The sequence below is a fragment of the Bos javanicus genome, chromosome 19 (assembly GCF_032452875.1).
Source record: "Bos javanicus breed banteng chromosome 19, ARS-OSU_banteng_1.0, whole genome shotgun sequence".
NCBI lineage: Eukaryota > Metazoa > Chordata > Mammalia > Artiodactyla > Bovidae > Bos > Bos javanicus.
In genome coordinates this window covers 49036319-49062488 of record NC_083886.1, presented here as the reverse complement: position 1 = coordinate 49062488, position 26170 = coordinate 49036319, and the positions used below count along the sequence as shown (strand labels likewise).

At 37.4% G+C, this 26170-nt stretch overlaps 1 protein-coding gene across 6 annotated transcripts in view; it reads right to left on the bottom strand.

Moving 5' to 3' along the window:
- The window catches only part of TANC2 (tetratricopeptide repeat, ankyrin repeat and coiled-coil containing 2), a 365204-nt gene that overhangs the window by 134189 nt on the left and 204845 nt on the right, over window positions 1-26170 (bottom strand). For all 6 annotated transcript variants that reach the window (XM_061392283.1, XM_061392284.1, XM_061392285.1 and 3 more), the window contains 2 exons: window positions 9384-9532; window positions 3801-3987 (listed from right to left, as the gene is read on the bottom strand). In XM_061392283.1, the coding sequence (XP_061248267.1) occupies window positions 3801-3987; window positions 9384-9532 (336 nt within the window). The remainder of the gene's footprint in view (window positions 1-3800; window positions 3988-9383; window positions 9533-26170) is intronic.

Here is a 26170-nt window from a genome sequence, read left to right as displayed (position 1 = left end):
TTCAGTATTTATATACATTAAATAATGGAAGTTTACTATTCTCCAAATTAGCTCTGTTATCCACAAAGGTACTTACTTTTACAAGGAACATAATTTTGGAAATATACCAGAAAAAAATGAGGAACATTGTTATATGTCAAAGCGGGAATCTCATTTTTAATTTAAGAACATTATGAACATTTATTTTGAACATCCACTGACATGTTAAGCTTCCACTTAGAATGTACTTGCAAACGGATTTTGTCCAATCTGTCAGCACCATGCCCACTGCTTGAATAAATATATTTCTAAAGTACTCTTTTTTGGTATGGCAATATTGATGACATGCAGTTACAGACACTAATAATACCGAGAGAAGAACCCAGGAAGAGGTTTGGCTAGAGATTATAGAAGTCATTGTGCCAAAATGAATCATAAAAAGAACACAGTAGAATAGTCAATGGAAGAACTCTACTATTTATTAAAAATTTAATAATAATGTTCCATCTTGCACCCAATGGTCACTCTGCTGCTGCTAAGTCGCTTCAGTCGTGTCCAACTCTGTGCGACCCCATAGACAGCAGCCCATCAGGCTCTCCCGTTCATGGGATTCTCAAGGCAAGAACACTGGAGTGAGTTGCCATTTCCTTCTCCAATGCATGAAAGTGAAGAGTGAAAGTGAAGTCACTCAGTCGTGTCCGACTCTCAGTGACCCCATGGACTGCAGCCCACCAGGCTCCTCCGTCCATGGGATTTTCCAGGCAAGAGTACTGGAGTGGGGTGCCATTGCCTTCTCCGAATGGTCACTCTAAACACTGTCAAAAAAGTAACTGAAAGTACCAGGTCAGTCATCCTTCATCTCCCACCCTTTCACTCTTAAGCTTTCCTTTTTATAAATATTTACTGAGCACCTACCATGCTACCACATTTTCAGTTACTGGACTAGGCGCTACAGATATGGATGAATAAGGCACACTTTCTAAATAGTCTAAGGATGAAAAGCAGGCTCTCAAAGGGATTATAATACTAGTGTTAAATGCAATGATACAGATATGCTGTATCTGGGAACATGGAATAGTAATAGGTACTAGAGAGGAGGTGGAGTGGAGAAATGAAGAGAGGGGGTGGTGGCAGTGGTGAATCACTTAAGGTGATTCTTAAAAGTATGTGGGAGTTAATCAAATTTAAGAGGGGGAGAGGAGATTACAGGCAGAATGATCAATACGGGCAAAAGTAGAGAGGTGAAAAACTGCAATGTGTCAGGTTACCACAAAATTTAATGTTAGACTCTAGTAGTGGGATTAAAGGCTGGAGAAATTGGCTGTGGACAGATCAGGAGTGATCTGATCAGATTTGGTTTCTAGGTAGATTACTGCACCTTACAGATAACAGAATCAAAGTAGTAATCATTTCTCAGTTAATTTGCTTTGGTTGGCTGTGGGAAAAACAGACTTAGAAAGGACAAGAAGAAAAAGCAGAGAGAACAGTTAGATCTGTATTAATCTAGGTTTAAGGTAATGAGGATTATGAAGGCAATGCTAGGAGAGATGAAAAGAAAACACAGGGATGAGAAATACAGGGGAAGGAAGGAGGCAAGGATTCCCCTTGGCTTTCTAGCTTGGTTCCTGAGTAGACAGTGATGTCACAATAAGGATATTTTAGACAATTTTATGCAAGTAAATCTGAAAAAGATTTAAACAATTATTAAGGAAAACAGATTCAGGAAGGAAAAAAAATTTTAAGTCCTATAGCATTAAATACATTGAAGTAGTAGTTTAAAAAATCTGCATGAAGAAAATATCAGGATCTTCCCGAAGCAGGACTCAAACCCATGTCTCCTATATTACAGGTGGATTTTTTTACCTGCTTGAGCCATCAGAAAAGCCCACTTTAATGGTAGAGCCTACTAAATGGTCAAGAAACAGATAATTCCAATTTTCTACAAATTATTTCAGAGATTAGGAAAATAGGCTATTTTTCATCATATTTTATGTATGTATTTTGTTTTGTTAAAATATTTAGCTATTTAATGATAGTATATTATAAATACTCCTCATATAAAGAAATCACAAGTTAGAAATTATGTTAAATACTGAGAGTATAGATAGGAATCCTGCCTTTAAGGAGCTTTGGAGTAAGTTTTGAAATCAGGAAGTTTGAGTCTTCCAACTTTGTTCCCTTTTTCAAAACTGTTTTGACTATTCATGGTCCTTTGAGATTCCACATGAATTTTAGAATGGGTGTTTCTACAAACAACTTTGTTGGGATTATGATAGGGATTTCAATGAATCTATAGATTGCTTTGGCAAATACTATCTTTTAACAATCCATGAACTGGATGTATTTCCAATTATTTAAGTCTTTTAAAAATTTCTTCAGTAATGTTTTATAATGTCTAGTGTACAAGTCTTTTACCTGCTCGGTTAAATTTACTCCTAAGTCTTTTATTCTGTTTGATCTTATTGTAGTGGAACTGTTTTCTTTTTTTTTTTGGTTATCTATTGTCAAAGTATAGAAATGCAATTGGTTTTTGTATGTTAATTTTGCATCCTGTAAAAATATTCTTTTTATTGGCTCATTATTTAAAACGAATAAATTCACATGCTGATATAATTCATTTAAGTGAAAGAGATATGCTTAGTTGACATGGCATTAAATTATTTGCCATAACATCTAAACAAATATTTTGATTTGATAACCTTTAGAAGCAAGCCAAGGAGAAGGCAATGGCAACCCACTCCAGTACTCTTGTCTGGAAAATCTCATGGACGGAGGAGCCTGGTAGGCTGCAGTCCATGGGGTCGCGAAGGGTCGGACACAACTGAGTGACTTCGCTTTTACTTTTCACTTTTATGCACTGGAGAAGGAAATGGCAACCCACTCCAGTGTTCTTGCCTGGAGAATCCCAGGGATGGGGGAGCCTGGTGGGCTGCCGTCTATGGGGTCACATAGAGTCGGACATGACTGAAGCGACTTAGCAGCAGCAGCAGAAGCAAGCCAAATGAGGAAAAAATATTTTATTGTCTTATTTCCATTTTCCTGTCCTCTTCAGTGTCTGTCATTTGTTGAGCAGCCTTTCCTCACTCCTTCCCTGAATCCTTTACCTTCCTTGGCACTGGTTATATTATATATACTGCCTTGATTTTTCTCCTGTTTGTCTGATCACTCCATTTCTGTATCCACTGGCTCATTCTCACACCTCTCACCTCCCCCTGATCAATCAGAATGTTCCCTAAGATTCTGTGCTCAGTCTAATTTCCCCCCTTTGCATTTCTTTTCTTCAGATTCTTTTCCCAAACTTTCCTCATTTCCATGTGACTGAGTCCCCTTAACAAGCATACAACAGGCAGTAAGTATATGACAGACTGAGAAATACCAAGAAACTCTACTAGTTTAGTGAGAAATGAACTTTTTCTGAATGACTTCTGTCGGTAGATGGATGATGTAAGTGAATTTACAAGAAGAAGTAGGAAGAACTTTTTCTATTCACCCCTTCTTTCACCAGATAGTATCTTTATTTATTTACTTTTTGCTTATTCAGGGTATTTTATTTTCATAAAGTAGACAATCTCAGACTTTTGTACGATCAGTGAGATAATGTCTTTAAAGGACTGGTTAAGCAGGGAGAGGCACCTCTATCTTCTTTTTTAATGCTTTATGCCTCTCAACAGCAATATTAAAAAGAAAAGGACACATATTTTATACATATATATAAATATATCTCAATAACTCAAAAGCAGAATTTTTGAAAACCTTAAGCTTGTATAATTATTACAAAAAGAAAAAAAGACACAAAATGATTAGTATATAAACCAACTCACCAATGATTCCACTATCTCTGCTTTCAAGGGTGGAGGTTGGACTCGTGACGGCCCCATAGCTGCCGTCCTTGGCGGTCGCACTTGTACTGACTGGTGGGAGAGTGGAGCAGGGGCTGCTGGCTGGTGGAGAGGCAGTGCTGCTAGTCAAGGTGGAACAGGGACTTATCCGCTGGGTGATTGCTGAGGTCTGAAGAATTGAATGAAAAATAAGACAAGCTGATCAGCTGTTAAGTGAAAGTGTATCTTATGGTAAAACATATGCTTTGATAACAAAAAGAAAAAAAATCTACACGCACAGCTTTTACAGCTATTAGGTTCTGTTTGTTTTTGCTTTCCGGGATAACCATTCTGTGTTCTATAATTAAGGTGAAGCTTGATACATTTAACATGAGCAGAGATTGTGGTCTGTTTTTTCTGCCTAGGAAATTTACAGTGACAAGTAGTCTTTATTATTGCTATGAATTAATAGATGATTTTTTTTATTCATCAAAAATTTTTCTTGCTGCTTTCAATCAACATAAATTTTCTGAAGGCTTAGAACTTGGTCTTGCTAATAATTTTCTTTGGGTAGAAAAAAAATCTTTGCAGCCAAGAAGTAATAAGATGGGCATTTTTTGATACATAGGTGGCTTCACAGAGGTAATAAATGAATGTAGGGAAAATGCCTATTTAAAAGTTTGTCAAATGAAGTAGAATAATATTAATTTAATACAAACAAAATAATTTCTCTGTAAAAACTGATTACAGACAGATCACTGAGTAACTCTTATACCTGAAGTTACCTCCTTTTTACATTTTTGATGGGAGACTGATGGTAATATATTCTGGTTTACCTAGTTTAATGACAATTCATTTTCTTTAGCTCTTTCTACCCAAATAAATTAATGAAATAATGAGTGAAAGTATATATGTTTTTTCGAACACTTAAGAAATTTTTTCCTTTTCAAAACAGTAACTGGTCAATGGCAGAATTACTTGAAGGAGGACTAATGATAAATTTGACATTTGAAAAAAAAAGCATTTCAATTTCTTTACGTATAGAGTCTACTCATAATCTCTTTGATAAACTGAAGAGTTACATTTTATAACTTGATTGGAAAATATGTTGATCACTGGTTATGAGAATATTAAGGCTCTTTGACTCGTCCCAAAATGAGTGCCAGATGCAATTCCCCGTATTCAATTATCTGTGTTGAATTCAGGTTTTGATTTTAATTTAAATGCTATAACCAGGATATAAAAGATACATGGAACTCAACCAAGCATAAATGACTTTCTCAGAACACTGCAATCAAGTAAATCTTTTTAATCATATAACTAATATTAGAAACTGATTCTTCTTAATAATACAATAAGCCCTCAAATCTATGCCATTTCTCTTCTATATAATTTTTCACCATTGGAGGGAGGAGTTTCAATTTCTTTGTAATTTCCTCTATTTCTACAAAATGATGTTAGCCTATTAGAGCATGAGTAGGGCTTGCAGGAGAATTACCTGTGGAATGTAAAAAACAAGTTTCACTACAAAACTGACAGATACTGAACCCCACCCCAGTCTTACTAAATTAGAATCCTCCCTAGTTAGAATCTGGTAGAGCAATTTTTAACCGCCTCATTCTCAGTTTAAGAAACATGTGGCTACTTTATTAGAATTGTACTAGAATCTTTTTACATTAGATATATCTATAGTCATTCCATATTGAAAAAGTTTCATTTTGGTATGAATCTATTACTTCTATGGTAACTCATTTCCATTTTCAGACAAGATTCTCAGGCTGTTCTCTGAGAAAGGAAACTATTATATGCATAATAGAGCAAAAGTGAAGGTTAAGCTCAAATGACATATTATTTTTACTATAAGTTATTTTCTGGAAAATAAAGCATTTCTCACAGAATATATGCTTTAAAAGCTTTAACTGTAAAAGCAAAGCTTAAAGATCAACTCATTCAGAAAGCAGAAAATTTGTTTCATGGCTTGTGAATTTAAAGGCAAGTCTTATATTTACGTAGGGCTTCCCTAGTGGCTCAGAGGTTAAAGCATCTGCCTGCAATGCAGGAGACCTGGGTTAGATCCCTGGGTCGGGAAGATCCCCTGGAGAAGGAAATGGCAACCCACTCCAGTATTTACTTAAGGAGGCTAGTTAATGAGATACTCTTTTAGGCACAGAAAGACATTATTTACTCGCCATACTGTAGGCTAAAATGGACACCTAATCAAGCCACTCTACTTCTAAAACCTTTTGGTGGTTTTCCCATTGATCCCATTGGATCCCAAACTCCCAATCTGGATCTCTTCAAGGTCCTACATCCTAATACTCCAGAAACTACAGAGAAAAGAAAATACACTGGTCAATGAATATCACTTTGAATATCTTGTCTTTTGCAAAAAAATGATATATGGTAACTTGTGTGTGCTGGATTCTGTCATTATTAATACTGTTCTGAGGACACCATCACTACGGGTCTTCTTAAACAAAGCATATCTGTTAGTATGCTCTTTAGCACAGAAGAAAGTCACTAATAATCTTCCTAAGACTAGAAATATAGGTGATCAATTCAGCCACTTTCTTAGGTGGTTCCAAGACAGTGTCATGGTATATTACATTTCAAGCAGGCTATCATGTAGTTTTATTATTAATATCTTACATTTGTTTAATGTTTCAAAGTTAAAGTTTTTTTTAAAAAAATGTTACTACCTTATTTCTCCTTATCAACCAAGTATGAAGTGTAAAAACTACACTAAATATAAAAGCTATGAAGCAAGTTCCTCCAACTCATACTTTCTGAATACATTTACATATAAATTACATTACATACTGTTTTATATCTTTTGTTTGCATGACATTTTACAGCTTACAAAGTGCTTTCGTATTCATGATTTAACTTGATCTTCACAACAATCCTGTCATTATTTCATATTACTCTGGACTGGTATGGTGTAGCTGTTGAGAACATAAGTTGTAAAAGCAGACTGCCTGGATTGAATACTAGTCCATCACTTTCTGGCAGTGTTTCTTTTTTTCTTATCTGAAAGTTGAAATATTAAAAGGACTCTACCACACTGAGTTGTAAGGAAGCTTAAATGAAACAGTGTAAATAAAGCAACTAGTACAATGATTATACATAGTAAACACTTATTTAATGTTAGTTACTATTAACTTTGAAAAACCTAAAGCTGAGAGAGGTTAAGCGACATGTCCAAATTTACAAAATGGTAGGTGGTAGAGCTGGAACCGGAACACAGATTTTCTACCTCCTGGTTCAGTGACTTTTCTGTTATGGCATCACTTTAGCTACATCAAATCAATGATACTACTCATTTACTTATTTTATGATGAATCACATAGTAAATGCACAAGTAAGGCACACTCTATTGACTTGGGGCTTAATTCAGAAATCACTGCAACATGCGGTGACAATAAGGCATCTCAAAAGCAACCCAATATAAATTTTAGCACCTGAAGAAATGTAGCGTTTTAGAAACAACAGCGTCCTTGGCAAATTCTCAGATTGTAATGTCATGTTGCTGGGTCATTATTATAGCAGTCATATTTTAACCTGACATGAATATCAAAAACTCACAAGTAAAATAGATGTTTTATTTATATCAATTTTTAAAAAGCCCTCAACACATATCATTTTAATTTTCTATTCAGATCACATGATACAGACATGGTTACAATGTAAATTAGTTATGAAAAGAAATCAATACCTGTCATCATGAAGCTTACCTTCTTGCATGAGATCAAACAATCCCTCACAACTAAATATGTCATGTAATAAATTAATGATAAGAGCTATAAAGCAGGGTAAGGGGATACAGTGATGGGCAGGGGCTATTAGATAAAATAACTAAGGAAGGCCTTACTGAGGAGATAACATTTGAGTAGAGCACTGGATGAAGTGAGGAAGTGAGTTATGTGCAAGAACATTCCAGTATAAATGAATGTTTTATGTGTCTGAGGAATGACAGGAAGGCCAGTGTTGCTGGAGAGCTGCAGTGAAAGGGTCAGGGGCAGGAAATGATACAGGACAGGCAGCGAGGGGTCAGATCAGGCAGCCCCTTTCTCGCCATGCTAAGGATTTCAGATTTAGGGTTAAATTTGGGGGATACAGTAGAAGATTGAGAGCAGAAAAATACTGGGCTGGCCAAAAAGTTTGTTCAGGTTTTCCACAATGGCCTATAAAAAAATCTGAACAAACTTTTTGGCCAATACAATAAAAGGACCAGATTCTCATTTTATAAGGGTTGCGCTGGATTCTGTGTAAACAGACCACAGGAGGCAAAAGTGGAGGCAGAGCCCTGTTAGGAGGCCACTTATTCAGGCAGTAAATACTTACTGAACACTTACTAACAGAAGAGTTTGTCCCAGGTGCAGAGGATACAGCAGTAAATGCGAGTGTGCTCAATCACTAAGTCGTGTCTGACTCTCTGCGACACCATGGCCTATCTGTCGCCCACCAGGCTCCTCTGTCCATGGAATTTCCCAGGCAAGAATACTGGAGTGGGTTGCCATTTCCTACTCCAGAGGACCTCCCTGACCCAGGAATCCAATCCAGTTTCCTGTGTCTCCTGCACTGAGATGAATATTTAGATCATTAATTTTTCAGATTTTCAGTTTTTCTAATGCATGTATCCTAAAGTTTTTAAATGCATATCTTTATATACTACAAGTTTTGTTATATTTTGTTTTTATTATTTCAGTTTAAAATATTTTCTAATATCTTGTGATTCTCTAACCTAAAGGCTACTTAGGAGTATATTAATATCCAAATACTTGGGGATTTTGATTTTCTATATATTATCTTTTAGCTATCATTTTCTAAGTTATTTTATAATCTATTAATTCTACTAAAGTAGTGAAAGTTGCTCAGTTGTGTTCGACTCTTTCAGACCCCATGGACTATACAGTCCATGGTATTCTCCAGGCCAGAATACTGGTCTGGGTAGCCTTTCCCTTCTTCAGGGGATCTTTCCAACCCAGGGATCAAACCCAGGTTTCCCACATAGCAGGAGGATTCTTTACCAGCTGAGCCACAAGGGAAGAATACTGGAGTGGGTAGCCTATCCCTTCTCCAGAGCATCTTCCTGACCCAGGAATTGAACTGGGGTCTCTTGCATTGGTGGTGGATTCTTTACCAACTGAGCTATTGGGAAAGCCCTATATCTGTCAAGATCTGGTCTATGAATCAGCATATTGTAAATTTGCTAAATAATCCATGTGTATCAGAAAACAATGTGCATTCTGCAGTTTAGGGGTATGGTGCTTTTGTACACACACACACACACGCGCGCGCGCGTCTTGTTTGTTGGTTTAGTTATTTCCTCATTCATTCAATAAAGGAATCAAAACCTTGAAGTGGCTTTTTAAACTTAAGAATGAAACTAAAAGGTGTTCCATAAACTGAAGAAACACAGTAGTTATGGAAAATGAAGTTATATTCTAGGCCCGAAAAGGCATTTGACACTTGGGATCATTGTTCTGACAAGACCCACATCCACGCCCTGCAACAGTTTTTCTTTCCTGGTTATAATAGGCCGATTCATCCCACGTTTCAATAAGCTGATGGGAAGCAGTTTACCTGATTTTCATCCTGGACTTCCATGTTGTACTGGTCACCTGGCTGAACTTCCGTGACTTTCTCCCCAAGGAGGAAACCCAGACGAGTCATGAGTGTGTTTGCTGCCTCATCTACAGATGGAGGGGGACCAAGTTCCTGTTCAGCATCACCTGCAACAGGAAGGCATTGAAACACCTGAATCCTTCAAAATAAAATGGCCAGTTTTACAACTATTTTTACATTCTGTTTGGTCATTTCCTTTGTTTTCACATTCTAAATCCAAAATTACGAGGTCCCTGACCAGAAGCTTATTTTTCCGCTGTTACCTATTACAATTGACAGACAGTCTACTCAGAATTCTCAATATATTTACTTGAAACCCTTGAGTTTGAGAGAAAGTTTTTGTAACTCACTCAAAAGAACTTTCTCATTTCTGTGGCAGTTGGCTTTCCAATACAAGTCCTAGTCTTGGGATCTAGCTCCTGGCCACAATCACTGCCTTCATTCAGGTTCTTTTATCTCTTTTTTCTTAGTTTGTGTAAATATTCTTTTTTATTTTAAAATCAGTTTAAACTTACAAAAAAGTTTCAAGAATAGTACAAAGAACAATTTTTTTTCCCTTAATCACTTTAAAATATAGACACGCTACCCCATCAGGCCCAGATAGTATGCATTTTCTATGAACAAGGACATTTTCTTACATAACCACAATACCAACAGAGAAATCAGGAACCTAACATTTTACATTATGATCTCATCCACAGACCCCATTTAAGTTTTGATATTTATCCAGTAACGTCATTTCTAGCAAAAAGATCCAATTCAGGATTAAGCAATGCATTTAGTTCTCAGTTTTCTTTGACTCTCTGAATCTCGAACAGTTCCTTAATCTTTTCTTAACTTTCACAACCATGACACTTTTGAAGATTATAAGTCAGATATTTTGTACCATGTCCCTCAATTTCAACTTTTCTCATGATATCTCACAATTTAATTTAGGGTAAGCATTTTTGGCAGCACTTTCACAAAATTAATGCTGTGTTAACTTGGAACACTTGGTTATGGTAGTGTCTGCCAGGTTTTTCCACTCTATAATTACACAATTTCTCTTTGTAATTAGTAAGTGTTTTGTGGGGGGATACTTTGAGAATATACATGTATTTCATCCCTCACCAAATTTTGAAATTAAAAAAATTTTTGATAAAAATACATGTACCAATATTTGTCATTTTAACCATTTTTAAGCATACAGTTCAGTGGCAATAAGTGCACTCACAACACTGTGCAACCATCTCCATTTTCAGAACTGTTTATCGGCCCAGAGAAACTGCCTCCACTAAACAAAACTTCCCAAGCCTAGTAACCTTTATTCTACTTCCTGTTTCTAGGAACTTGTCTATTCTAGGCATCTCATATAAGTGGAATCATACAGTATTTGTCCTTTTATGTCTAGCTTATCTCACTTTGCACATTTTCAAGGTTCATTCATGTTATAGCATGTATCAGAATTTCACTCCTTGTAATGGCTAAATTCTATTCTATTTTATGTACATACCCATTTAGTTTATTTAGTCATCTGTCCATCACACTGGACACTTGAGCTGTTTCCACCTACTAGATATTATGAATAATGATCGCATCAACACTGGTATACAACAGCAGTTTGAATCTCTCCTCCATAAACTTTTGCCCACTATTTTTAGCATCTATTAATGTTTCCCAGTTAAATTAATTACTATCATGCTTGCCAAATAGTAAGTTTTCTAAATCCATCACTCTTTACAGTTTAGTTTCTTTTCCTTTATCTATGTGTCTATCTACGTACTTACCTATCTGAACTCACAGACTCCTATTTTAGTCAATGAGTTATAATCTGTTACTGTTATTATTTATTTTATTGCTCCAATGTCCCAGAGTTGGCCAGGTGAGCCTTTTCACTTTGGCTCCTGTAACCTTCTGACACACCCCTGTCATTTTCTGAGTACCTCCTTGCTTTCTGTCACGAGATGCTGTAGGTTCCTCACGCATTTTCTCTGCCCTAGCCCTGGAATCAGTCCTTTTTTCCAAGAAAGCCTGATTTTTTTAAGTGAGTAAACGTATTAGAATATCAGATATGCTCATCAGATGAGGATGCCACTGCCCTGCAGGTCCACCACATGGGCAAAGTTAGACAGTTATGTTCATACATATACGCATACACACAGCTCTATATTCATTTTAATCTGTAAATCCATATATAAACACTCCCCCTAAAGTTCACAGATGAGACCTAATTCAATACCACAGGGTTAAATCTGAATTTCTTCCTTTCCAAGGTTGTAACTTTTCTTCAACAGTGAAAAACCTGATCTTCATTTCCTTACTTATTTAATCTATTCTCCTTGCATGTAACAAATCTCACTGCTGCTCACTGCTACCCTACACACAGGTGCTCTACTCACTCTGGTTGGGTTCCCACCCTGAACTATCCCTTTCCCAGTCAGGTCATTTTTTCAAAACTGATGTGTAATTCATAAACCATAAGCTCTTCCCCCTTAGAGTATACAGCTCAGTGGCTTTAGTATATTCCTAAGTTTATCACCACTCTAATTCCTGAACATTTTCATCACTCCAAAAAGAAACCCACTCAGGTTTACTTTTTCGCCCTGAAATTTAGACCCCTAAATTTTTTGATCTCTGGCTTTCACTGTAATCTTCTGTTTCCAGTCTGCTATCTTCTTTCCATACAATCAGTATTTAAGCTTCTGTATTTAGGCTATTTTTCAGGGGTTACCAACTATAGATATTGTTCTTTTTCAGACCTTTTCACTGAGGGCTGCTGAACAAAGTCAATATGAGAATCCTCCTTAGCCTCATTGTCAAAATAAATTTATTTCCAAATAAAGAATTTATAGAAATTTACAGATATAAAAAAGAGCCAGGGAACTCAAGATGATCTATTTTAAATGTGATGCAGAACTAATTTACCTAAACTGAATTTATCTGTTTACACTAACTTGATTCATTGTCAACACTTTTTCAGATTTTATTTTATGCTCAAGTATATTTATAATAATTCACAGTAGCACATATCCCATGTACGGTATTACCAAAATCATTTTTTTTTTTTTTTGCTATCCTTTCACCATAGCAAGCGTTAACTATAGTGTCATATGGTTTGATACTAAAGCACAATAGCTTAATTTCTTTGGATAGTCTGTGTTACACATTAAATCACTCCAAGTGGCAAGAAAATGAGATTATCTAGCCCCAAAAGTCCATGGGGACTGTAGCCTGCCAAGCTACTCTATACATGGGATCTTCCATGCAAAAATACTAGAGTGGGTTGCCATTTCCTACTCTAGGGGATCTTCCAACCCCAGGATCGAACCCATGTCCCCTGTGTCTCCTAAATTGGCAGGCAGTTCTTTTACCACTGAGCCACCTGGGAAGCCCCACATTTTTGTACACCATTACTGAACTCAAAGTGTGGAAAATCTATATAGAATTCTTATTGGATTTATGTCAGAGTAGACAAACAGGATCTATATTCCCTTCTCCACTTCCTCTCTGAGAAACAACAAAAATGGATTTCTCTGACACAGAACAGAAAGATATCCCTGGGGCTTTATTACCTCTATAACACCCAACATTATAGACAGTTCCTTCTCTTTCTGCCTCTGCCCAACTAAGGTACTCTAACAAAATCTCAGGAAAAAGTTGTTACATATGCAAATGCATCTTTGAAACAAGTACCCTAAATCTAAAAAATAACACAAATGAATGTATATAAAAACAGTAACAGACTTACAGAGAGAGAAAACAAACTTGTGGTTATCAAAGGGGAGAGAGAAGGGAGGGGGGTTAAATCAGTGGTATTGGTTTAGCAGATACAAACTGCTACATGTAAAACAGATAAGCAACAGGATATACTGTTCAGCACAGGGAATTACACCCATTTTCTTATAATAATCTTTAATGGAATATAATCTGCAAAAATAATCACTATGTAGTAAACCTGAAACTAACACAATACTGTAAACGAAATATACTTCAATAAAAACAAACAAATCCCCTGTCTTCATTCAAGCAAATTTCCACCTTTAAACCCTTGCTAGGGGTGGGATGATTTGGGAGAATGGCATTGAAACATGTATAATATCAAATATGAAACGAGTCGCCAGTCCAGGTTCGATGCATGATACTGGATGCTTGGGGTTGGTGCACTGGGACGACCCAGAGGGATGGTATGGGGAGGGAGGAGGGAGGAGGGTTCAGGATGGGGAACACATGTATACCTGTGGTGGATTCATTTTGATATATGGCAAAACCAATATAATATTGTAAAGTTAAAAAATAAAAAAATAAAAATAAAAAAATTAAAAAAGAAATACACCATCAATCAATCAGACAGGCAAATGGTCTTGCAGATTAAAAAAATTTTTTTTAAGTTTTTTATTTGGAAGTCAGATTCCAAATATATTATCTTTTAAAACCAACAACAACAAGAAAAACCTTTGCTAGAAAGAATTTTTTGTTTTGTTACTATAGTGTGTGGAATTTCTAAACTACTAAGTCATCTATTTAATATTATTAAAATTTATCAAAGCCTACTACAATAACAAGAATACTTATAGTACATGAAATCAAAAGTAAACAGATTCTGGGTAAAACGCTAAAAGTTATTTTGAAGATATTTATAATAAAATGCAAAAGTCCCTGACCTCTTTAGATTCCACAACATACTACCACACTACATACAAATGGCAGGCAGAGACTATAATTACATTATCATTTCATGCATTATTCACAAAAGTCCAAATGTTAATCACTTAAGAAAGAGGCCAGCAGAAAAATAAACCAAATTCTTCCTTTTTCTTTTAGGCTCTTTTACTCATGTTACAGTTATTCTTACTATGTCACTCTAGTGTCTTAATTGTTTTCCTAAATATTTCTTTTAAAGGATACTAATATTTATTATTTTGAAGAAGTCTCCAAGTTCATATCCTTTATATACATCAAAAGATTGATGGGAGAAATGATACAGAGACCAGATTTTGCTGAAATTACTACAGAAAAAAACGGGGAAGATATTGATAAAACAAGTTGTCAAAATTATTGAAGCTAGGAAGTTAGTACATAGCAGTGCATCATTCTATTCCCCATCACTGTGAATGTTTGGAACTTTGAGAAAAAATTATGCAGGGAAGTTTCTTTTAAATAACTTAAATGATTCTCAAATGGTGACAATTCTGCCCCCAGGGAACATGTGGCAATGATTCTCAAATGGTGATTCTCAAATGGTGACAATTCTGCCCCCAGGGAACACGTGGCAATGACCAGAGGTATTTCTGGCTGTCACACTGTGGGGAGGGGTGTTGCTCCTGGTCCCTGGTAGGTAGAGGCCAAGGATGCTGTTAACCATCCTACAGTACACAAGACATCTCCCCACAACAAAGGATTATCTAGCCCCGAAAGTCATTAAATAGTATTAAGGTTGAAAAACCCTGAAACAGCTCGAATCACCTTATCCTTTGTTGTCGTTCAGCTGCCAGGTCGTGTCTGACTCTTTGCAATGCCTTATCCTTTAAAAATCTATCAAATTGAATGAACTCAATATAGCAGGAAAAAAAGTGCCCAGTCTGTTACTTTTGAGGATTCTTATTAACAAAATTGCTTCAATTTCCAACTTACTATGCATTTTTACTCTTTGGACCATTTCCTTCCTGAGTGTAGGGCCTGTTTTCTGCACTACTACATTCTGCTATAGTCTTTTAAGTCTTCAATGAACCTTCGTCTTACGGTGCGTGGTGTGTGCATGCATGCTCCGTTGCTCAGTCATGTTAAACTCTTGGCGACCCCATGGACTACAGCCCACCAGGTTCCTCTGTCTATGGAGTGGGTTGCCATTTCCTTCTCCAGGGATCATCCTGATCCAGGGATTGAACACGGGTCTCCTGCAATGGCAGGAGGATTCTTTACAACTAAGTGACCTGGGAAACCAATGGTGCATGGACAGGACTTTATTGGTGTTATATTGTATATGTTAAGGGTGGGGGATTATATCATGACACAAAACAAGTAAATGAAACTAAAAATATATCTCAGTTTTTCAGATTATCTTTTTAAAATTATAACAACATCCAGACCATATGGAGATTAGTTTATATGCCAGGTGCTGTTTCTAAGCATTTTATATACATTAACTCATTTAATGATCATAATAACCCTATGAGGTAGGCAGTCTTATCCCCATTTTATGGATAAAGAAAGTGAATGATAGAGAGTTGAATAACTTGCCAAAATTCATAAACTATTAAGTAACTGAACTAGGAAATCTGGATTTAGACCTCAGGCTCTTAATCCCTAAGCTCTACTGTAATCCTTGATTCCAGCCTCTCACAATGTTGCTAGGTATCATTTTTCTACCTCCTCTCTGCCGAGCATATTTGTTCAAAACTCAAAATTCCTCTGAAATTGTCAGACCGAATATCTTACCTATCTTTCTGTCTCATCCATGACCATTCAGGCAACGTGAAGAATGTGCCATCTTCCTAACGTTTGGTTTAGGCATGTTTTATGCCCAATGAAGGTATGAGCCTAAACAAAGATAGCACTTTCTTTGAGTGGGATCCTAGTGTGACTTCTTTAGTAACAATGAACTTGGAATATGATACACAAAACAAGATGGCTGGTAGGTTGTTGAAAAATAATCCCTATAAGACTATTATACACAAAATAAACCATATATCATTTATACATTTTGTTGATTAAAGCTACTGAAATTCATCTTGGCTATTTGGAAGCAGTGTGTTTATGCAATAGGCTTTGATTGAATGAGGAAGACAGCACCTTAAAACTAAATATTCTAACATTTACATGGATATGGAAAGGTCTGGGGATAGTAAAGAAAATGTGAAGAAGAGTGACTGCTATTACTTAACATCAAGATTTAATCTAATGCTAAAGTAATTAAGAGAGAGTATGAATGGTACAAGCATAGACCAAAAGACCAGGAGAACACAATAAAAAATCCAGAAACATATCTATACAAGTGGAGTCACCTTATTTAGGACAGAAATGCCACTGCAATTGTTTAGTAAGAGAACGGCATTTTCTCTCTCTTTTTGTTTTATGAGTATGTTACATTTTACTTGCAGTGGGTAATATGAAATTTGACAATAATGGCACATTTGACAATAAAGACTATAAAGCGATATCTTCTGGACATTAACGTAAAGAGATGGTGCCCATCTACTGTGAAGAATCTTTACATACAATGATGAAACAATAAACAGATAAGTATACATCTCTATCCATTATTCCAAATCTTCATTGATAAAACAATGTGCTTCAAGTAGACTCATAATTTTATGTTTTTTAACTAAATTGCATATATAGACAAAAATCCCACCAAAAATATTCACATAGGTCCTCATATATTACAGGGTGACCCTTAGAGAATGGCATTTTCAATAACCGGTGATGGATCTATATGTCAGAATAAACATGAAACCTGTCCCTACCTCATGCCATACACAAAAATCAATTCCAGGTGGAGTATAGACCCAAACACAAAATAGAATACATTTTCTGGAAGGTAGCCTAAGAGAATATCTTCATGAACTAGGACTAGGCAAAGATTTTTCAAATAAGACACAAAAGGCACTAACCCACAAAAGAAAAAGATAGGTTAAGTTTATTAATAAGAAAAACTTCTGTTCACCAAAGATTCCACTAAAACAGTAAAAAGGCAAGCCACAAAGAGGGAAGAATATCTTTAACTCAATCTTGCCTGTTACTCCAGTTATCTCTTGACTTCCTACTTTTGCATTCCAGTCCCCTGTGATGAAAAGGACTTCTCTTTTTGGTGTTAGTTCTAGAAGGTCTTGCAGGTCTTCATAGGACCGTTCAGCTTCAGCTTCTTCGGCATTAGTGGTTGGGGCATAGACTTGGATTACTGTGATATTGAATGGTTTGCCTTGGAAATGAACAGAGATCATTCTGTTGTTTTTGAGATTGCACCCAAGTACTGCATTTCAGACTCCTGTGTTGACTATGAGGGCTACTCCATTTCTTCTAAGGGAATCTTGCCCACAGTATTAGATATAAGAGAAAAGGAAAGATATATATATATGAATGCAGGGTTCCAAAGAATAGCAAGGAGAGGCAAGAAAGCCTTCATCAGTGATCAATGCAAAGAAATAGAGGAAAACAATAGAATGGGAAAGGCTAGTGATCTCCTCAAGAAAATCAGAGATATCAAGGGAACATTTCATGCAAAAATGGGCACAATAAAGGAAAGAAATGGTATGGACCTAACAGAAGCAGAAGATACTAAGAAGAGCTAACAAGAATCCACAGAAGAACTATATAAAAATGATCTTCATGACCCAGATAACCACGATGATGTGATCACTCACATACAGCCAGATATCCTGGAATGTGATATCAAGTGGGCTTTAGGAAGCATCACTACAATAAAGTTAGTGGAGGTGATGGAATTCCAGTTGAGCTATTTCAAATCCTAAAAGATGATGCTGTGAAAGTGCTGTGAAAGTGCAATACATCAGCAAATTTGGAAAACTCAGCAGGGGCCACATGCCTGAAAAGGTCAGTTTTCATTCCAATCCCAAAGAAAGACAATGCCAAAGAATGTTCAAACTGCTGCACAATTGCACTCATCTCAAATGCTAGCAAAATAATGCTCAATATTTTCCAAGCCAGGCTTCAACAGCATGTGAACTGAGAACTTCCAGATGTTCAAGCTGGATTTAGAAAAGGCAGAGGAACCAGAGATCAAATTGCCAACATCCACTGGATCATTTTTTTGGGGCTCCAAAATCACTGCAGATGGTGACTGCAGCCATGAAATTAAAAGACGCTTACTCCTTGGAAGGAAAGTTATGACCAACCTAGATAGCATATTGAAAAGCAGAGACATTACTTTGTCAACAAAGGTCCATCTAGTCAAGGCTATGGTTTTTCCTGTGGTCATGTATGGATGTGAGAGTTGGACTGTGAAGAAGGCTGAGCGCCGAAGAATTGATGCTTTTGAACTGTGGTGTTGGAGAAGACTCTTGAGAGTCCCTTGGACTGCAAGGAGATCCAACCAGTCCATTCTGAAGGAGATCAGCCCTGGGATTTCTTTGGAAGGAATGATGCTAAAGCTGAAACTCCAGTACTTTGGCCACCTCATGCGAAGAGTTGACTCACTGGAAAAGACTCTGATGCTGGGAGGGATTGGGGGCAGAAGGAGAAGGGGACGACAGAGGATGAAATGGCTGGATGGCATCACTGACTCGATGGACGTGAGTCTCAGTGAATTCCGGGAGTTGGTGATGGACAGGGAGGCCTGGCGTGCTGTGATTCATGGGGTCACAAAGAGTCGGACACGACTGAGTGACTGAACTGAATTGAACTGAACTGGATCATCAAAAAAGCAAGACAGTTCCAGAAAAACATCTACTTCTGCTTTATTGACTACACCAAAGCCTCTGACTGTATGGATCACAACAAATTGTGGAAAATTCTGAAAGAGATGGGAATACCAGAGCACCTTACCTGCCTCCTGAGAAATCTGTATGCAGGTCAAGAAACAACAGTTACTACTGGACATGGAACAATGGACTGGTTCCAAATTGGGAAAGGAGCACGTCAAGGATGTATATTGTCACCCTGCGTACTTATATGCAGAGTACATCATGTGAAATGCCAGGCTGGATGAAGCACAAGCTGGAATCAAGATTTCTGGGAGAAATATCAATATGCACCTTTACAGCAGAAAGCAAATAAGAACTAAAGAGCCTCTTGATGAAAGTGAAAGAGGAGAGTGAAAAAGTTGGCTTAAAACTCAACATTCAAAAAACTAAGATCATGGTATCTGGTCCCATTACTTCATGGCAAATTGATGGGGAAACAATGGAAACAGTGAGAGACTTTATTTTGTTGGGCTCCAAACAAAATCACTGCAGATGGTGACTTCAGCCATGAAATTTGAAGATGCTTGCTCCTTGGAAGAAAAGCTATGACCAATCTAGACGGCATATGAAAAAGCAGAGACATTACTTTGCCAACAAAGGTCCATCTAATCAAAGCTATGGTTTTTCCCATAGTCATGTATGGATGTGAGAATTGGATTATACAGCAAGCTGAGTGCTGAAGAACTGATGCTTATGAACTGTGATGTTGGATAAGACTCTTGAGAGTCCCTTGGACTGCATGGAGATCAAACCAATCAATCCTAAAGGAAGTCAGTCGTGAATATTCACTGAAGGACTGAAGCTAAAGCTCCTATACTCTGGCCACCTGATAGGAAGAACTGACTCATTTGAAAAGACCCTGATGCTGGGAAAGATTGAAGGCCAGAGAAGGGGACAATAGAGGATGAGATGGTTGGATAGTATCACTGAGTCAATGGACAGGAGTTTGAGCAAGCTCTGGGAGTTGGTGATGGACAGGGAAGCCTGGCATGCTGCTGTCCATGGGGTTGCAAAGAGTTGGACATGACTGAGCGACTGAAGTGAATATGGGGCCAAAGGACAGTTAACCTGTTTTTCTGGTATGAATGTAAATCAGTAGCATAAAATTTGAAAAAAAAAATTAGATAGAACATATTGAAACCCCATGACCCAGCAAGTCCACTACTAGGTATATATCAAAATGAAAAGTAAGCACAGGGGCTTTGAAATAGATGTGGCAAACATTCATAAAATTGTTCATAACAGCCAAAGTTGAAAATGCCCATCAACAGTAGACATACAATGAAACACGACAGCAATAAAAGAGAATCTCACAAACATACAATTAAACAAAAGAAGAGAGGCTCAAGAGTACAGGTTAAATGATTTCATTTATGTAAAGTCTGAAAACTGCCAAAGGAAATAAATGATAATGCAGTGAGATTAAAGGTCACACTTACATGGAGTGGAATATGATGCAGAGGAAGCATGAGAAAAGCTTCTGAGGTGCTGGGAACGTTCTGTGTCTGAATTTAGGAAGTGGTTATACGGGTGTTCATGTCATAATTTCACAGAGATGCACAATTATTTGAATTGTTGTTCAGTCGTTCAGTCGCTCCTCTTTGTTGCAACCCCACGGACTGCAGCACACCAGGCTTCCCTGTCATTTACTACCTCCCGGAGTTTGCTCAAACTTATGTTCACTGAGTCGATGATGCCCTCTGTCTTGTCCTCTGTCATCCCCTTCTCCTCCTGTCCTCAGTCTTTCCCAGCATCAGAGTCTTTTCCAATGAGTTGTCTCTCTGATATCTTTCTGTATTTATGTTATATTTTAACTTTTAAATATGATAGAAAAGGTACTCAGGTCATAGGACACTGGGTTTGAGAATGAAACAATAATCACAATACTTTTTTTTCCTTCAAGAAAGAAATCTACAACTATTGAAAAACTAAATAATGCTGTATATAGTTAAAATCTGTGTAAGAAATTACCTCACCATTCCTCTCTTACGTTGCTTTTGTTTAGTCGTTGAGTCGTGTCCAACTCTTTTCTGACCCCATGGACTGTAGCCTGCCAGGCTCCTCTGTCCATGGGATTTCCCAGGCAAGAATACTGGAGTGCGTTGCCATTTCCTTCTCCCCTTCTCTTAAACCAGTTAACAACTTAAAGTGGAAAAATGACATAAGGATAGAAAGAAGCCAATATATATAAGAACTACTCTGTAAATTAAAGGAATAGTGAGTTGAGAGATAAACAATTACACTTGTCCTTGAAGGATGGAGGAGGAAAAGGTGGAGAGTAGGTTTTTTTCAGGAGACCATACTTGAAATACTTATTTGATTTCTTAACAACAGAGCGAGGGAAAAAGAGAAGAGGGAACAATTTTCAGATTCAAGTTCTGTATGACTTACCAGTTCAACATAAAGACAGAACTCCAAAATATAGCATATTTAGTGCTGTTTTAAAAGAGTGTTGTATTTCTGTACTAGAGAAGGAAATGGCAACCCACTCCAGTATTCTTGCCTGGAAAATCCCATGGATGGTGGAACCTGGTAGGCTATAGTTCATGGGGTCGCAGAGAGTCGGACACGACTGAGCAACTTCACTTTCACTTTCAGTAATAATAACAGTAACTTATTGAGATATTACTCTCTGGTACTTTTCCAAGTGCTTTACATATATTAAATCATTGAATCTTCACAACATTCCTTATCTTACAGATAGTAAAAGTAAGGCACACAAAGACTAAGTTTTTGCTTGACCATGGTTACAGAGTTAAGACTGTGTGTGTTAGTCGCTCAGTCATGTCCAGCTCTTTATGACTCCATGGACTCGTAGCCCACAGGCACTTCTTGTCCATGGAATTCTCCAGGCAAGAATAGTAGAATACTGGAAGGGGTAGCCATTCCCTTTTCAAGAGTTAGGCATGAAAGTGAAAAAGTGAAAGTCACTCAGTGGTGTCTGACTCTTTGCACCCCATGGACTGTAGCCAGGCAGGTTCCTTTGCCCATGGAATTCTCCAGGCCAGAATACTGGAGTAGGTAGCCTTTCCCTTCTCCAGGGGATCTTCCCAACTCAGGGATGGAACCCAGGTCTCCTGCATTGGAGGCGGATTCTTAACCATCTGAGCCATAAGGGAAGCCCAAGAATACTGGAGTGGATAGACTATTCCTTTTCCAGCCGATCTTCCCAACCCAGGAATCGAACTGGGGTCTCCTGCATTGCAGATGGATTCTTTACCAGCTGAGCTACGCAGTGACAGTCAGTTTTGAAGTACAGGCTGCCTGGCTGTTGGGCTCATTATGTGGCTAGGAAATATGTGATTATTAAGTACAAATTGTTTAAATGGTTATCTTATTAATGGTATCCAGCAGAATAACTTCCACAGACAATATAGGAAAGCAAGAATTAATTCAGTAAATATTTACTAAGCACTTTCTGTGTGTCCAGCACTGTGTGAGGTATTAGATACACATTTATGGACAATGGAGACAGTCCCTATCCTTAAGGAGCTTATAGTCTCATGTGGAAAAGAAAGTAATTTGATTTAATCATAGTAATTTAAAAGCTGAGAAATATAATGCAGGCAAAAAACAGGAAAAAAGCAAGTGGCAAATATTTCAGAATATTTTGGTGTTTATTTTTCTGGATGACGTGAATTTTCTTTTCAGAGGTGGTTTAAACTTCACAACATCTGCAAAAAGTCCCTTCTACTTAAAGTTCTCAAACTGCAGAGGGATTAAACGATGACTTAAACTGTGCCAAGAAATGAATGTCTAATAGCTAATGTATCCAAATCGCTAATCTGTATTCCTAACATGGCAGGCTACACAAAGAATAGTTCCACAGACTTTTAATTCTCAGCATTCTCTTAGCATTTTCTCATCGGGCTGTTTACATTTTCCTTTATGATCTGTTAATTATAAACTGCCTGTTCTCATCTATTTCAAGACTCAGAAATTTGTACCACATTTAATCAAATAAAGAAACCCATGCTTTCTCTCTAACAGAGTTACAAAACCTATGATTAGCTTAGCCCAATTGCCAGAGTAAACCTGGTCATGTTTTCATTTCCTAGCTCTTAAATGGTAACCTAAATTTTTTCTTTTCTGATGAAACTGGAAGTGAGTTACTGATATTCTGATGAATATTGGAAACGTGACTGCTATCTGTCACAGTAAGCTCTAGAACTGACATGGAGCTCTTCCACATCCTCCCCAAACTGAGCTCCTGATTTTTAAAGTCACTGCCTACCAGTGATCAACAATAAAAGCAACACCTGGGTTTCCCTGGTAGTTCAGTAGTAAAGAATCCATCTGCTGATGACATGATTCTCTACGTAGAAAACCCTCAAGATGCCACTAGAAAATTACTATCAATGAATACAGTAAAGCTGTAGGATATAAAATTAATACACAGAAATCCCTTGCATTCCTATACAACAACAATGAAAAACCAGAAAGAGAAATCAAGGAAACAATCCCATTCACCATTGCAACAAAAAGAATAAAATACTTAGGAATAAATTTACCTAAAGAAACAAAAGACCTGTATATAGAAAACTATAAAACACTGGTGAAAGAAATAAAAGATGACACAAATAGATAGACCATGTTCACAGATTGGAAAAATCAATATAGTGAAAATTCGTATACTACCCAAAGCAATCTATAGATTCAATACAAACCTTATCAAACTCCCAACGGCATTTTTCACAGAACTAGAACACATCATTTCACAATTTGTATGGAAACACAAAAAACCTCAAATAGCCAAAGCAATCTTAAGAAAGAGGAATGGAACTGGAGCAATCAACCTTCCTGACTTCAGACTATACTACAAAGCTACAGTCATCAAGACAGTATGGTACTGGCACAAAGACAGAACTGTAGATCAATGGAACAAAATAGAAAGTCCAGCTATAAATCCATGCACCTATGGACACCTTATATTTGACAAAAGAGGCAAAAATATACAAGGAGAAAATACAGTCTCTTCAACAAGTAGTGCTGGGAAAAATGGTCAACCACGTATAAAAGAATGAAATTTGAATGCTTTCTAACATCATACACAGAAATAAACTCAAAATGGATTTAAAGATCTAAATGTAAGACCAGAAACTATAAAACTCTTAGAGGAAAACATGCAGAACACTCAGACATAAATCACAGCAAAATCTTCTATGACCCACCTCCCACAGTAATGGGAATAAAACAAAAATAAATAAATAGGACTTAATTAAACTTAAAAGCTTTTGCACAACTAAAGGACTAGAAGCCAGGTGAAAGGACAGCCTGGCATGGGAGAAAATAATAGCAAACAAAACAACTGACAAAGAATTAATCTCCAAAATATATAAGCAGCTCATGCAGCTCAATACCAGAAAAATGAACAACCCAATCAAAATTGGGCAAACGAACTAAACAGATATTTCTCCAAAGAAGACACACAGATTGCTAATAAACACATGAAAAGATGCTCAACATTATTCATTATCAGAGAAATGCAAATCTAAACCATAATGACATAGAATCTCATGCTGGTCAGAATGGCCATCATCAAAAAGTCTACAAACAATAAATGCTGGAGAGACTATGGAGAAAAGGGAACTCTCTTACACTGCTGGTGGGAATGAAAACTGGTACAGCCACTATGAAGAACAGTGTGGAGACTCCTTAAAAAACTGGGAATAGAACTGCCATATGAACCAGCAGTCCCACTGGTGGGTATACACACTGAGAAAACCAGAACTGAAAGAGACACATGCACCCAATGTTCACTGCAGCACTATTTACAATAGCTAGGACATGGAAGCAACCTAGATGTCCATCGGCAGGTGAATGGATAAGGAAGTTGTGGTACATATATACAATGGACTATTACTCAGCTAAAAAAAGGAACACATTTGAGTCAGTTCTAATGAGGCGGATGAAACTGGAGCCTATCATACAGAAAGAGAAACACAAAAATGCTGTATAATAACATATATATGGAATTGAGAAAGATGGTAATGATAATCCTACATGCAGGGCAGCAAAAGAGACACAGATGTAAAGAACAGACTTTTGGACTCTGTAGGAGAAGGCGAGGGTGGGATGATTTGAGAGAATAGCACTGAAACATGCATATTACCATATGTAAAACAGGTGACCAGTGCAAGTTTGATGCATAAAGCAGAGCACCCAAAGCTAGTGCTCTGAGACAACCCAGAGGGATAAGGTGGGGAGGGAGGTGGGGAGGTAGGTAGAGGCGGGTACAGGATGTGGGGGACACATGTATACCCGTGGCTGATTCATGTCAATGTATGGAAAAACTGCCACAATATTGCAATTATCTTTCAATTAAAATAAGTAAAACAATAGACTAAACAAAACAAAACAAAAACCAATAAAAAACCCAGAGAAAAAAAAGCATGGATGAAGGCAAAAAGAGAATCCATCTGCCAACGCAGGAGACACGGGTTCATCAGTCCCTGGTCCAAGAAGACCCCACATGCTGCTGGCAACTAAGCCCACCTTTGTGTGGATATATATTTTAATTTCTCTAGGACAAACACAAAGGTGTATGATGGCTGGGTTATAAAGTTTAAAAGTTTAACTTTATAAGAAATCACTTGTTTCCGAAGTGACTGTTCAGTTCACACTCTCAAGTAGTATGTAACAGTTCTAGTTTCTCTATATCCTCACCAATGCTTGCTATTGTGAGACACTTTGATTTTAGCCATACCAAGAGTGTACAGTGGTATTTCAAGGTTTCACTTTGCATTTCTCTGATGACTAATGCTCCTTGGAAGAAAAGCTGTGACTAACCTAGACAGCATATTAAGAGACATTACTTTGCCAAAAAAGGTCCGTCTAGTCAAAGCTATGGTTTTTCCAGTAGTCATGTACAGATGTGAGAGTTGGACTATAAAGAAAGCTGAGAGCTTAAGAAAGAGTTGGACTATAAAGAAAGCTGAGAGCTGAAGAATTGATGCTTTTGAACTGTGGTGCTAGAGAAGACTCTTGAGAGTCCCTTGGACTGCAAGGAGATCCAACCAATCCGTCCTAAAGGAGATCAGTCCTGGGTGTTCATTGGAAGGACTGATGCTGAAGCTTAAACTCCAATACTTTGGCTACCTGAGGCGAAGAACTGACTCACTGGAAAAGACCCTGATGCTGAGAAAAATTGAAGGTGGGAGGACAAGGGGATGACAGAGGATGAGATGGTTCGATGGCATCACTGACTCAATGGACATGAGTTTGAGTAAACTCCGGGAGTTGATGATGGACAGGGAAGCCTGGCGTGCTGCAGTTCACGGGGTCGCAAAGAGTTGGACATGACTAAGCGACTGAACTGAACTGATGACTAATGATGATGTGCATCTT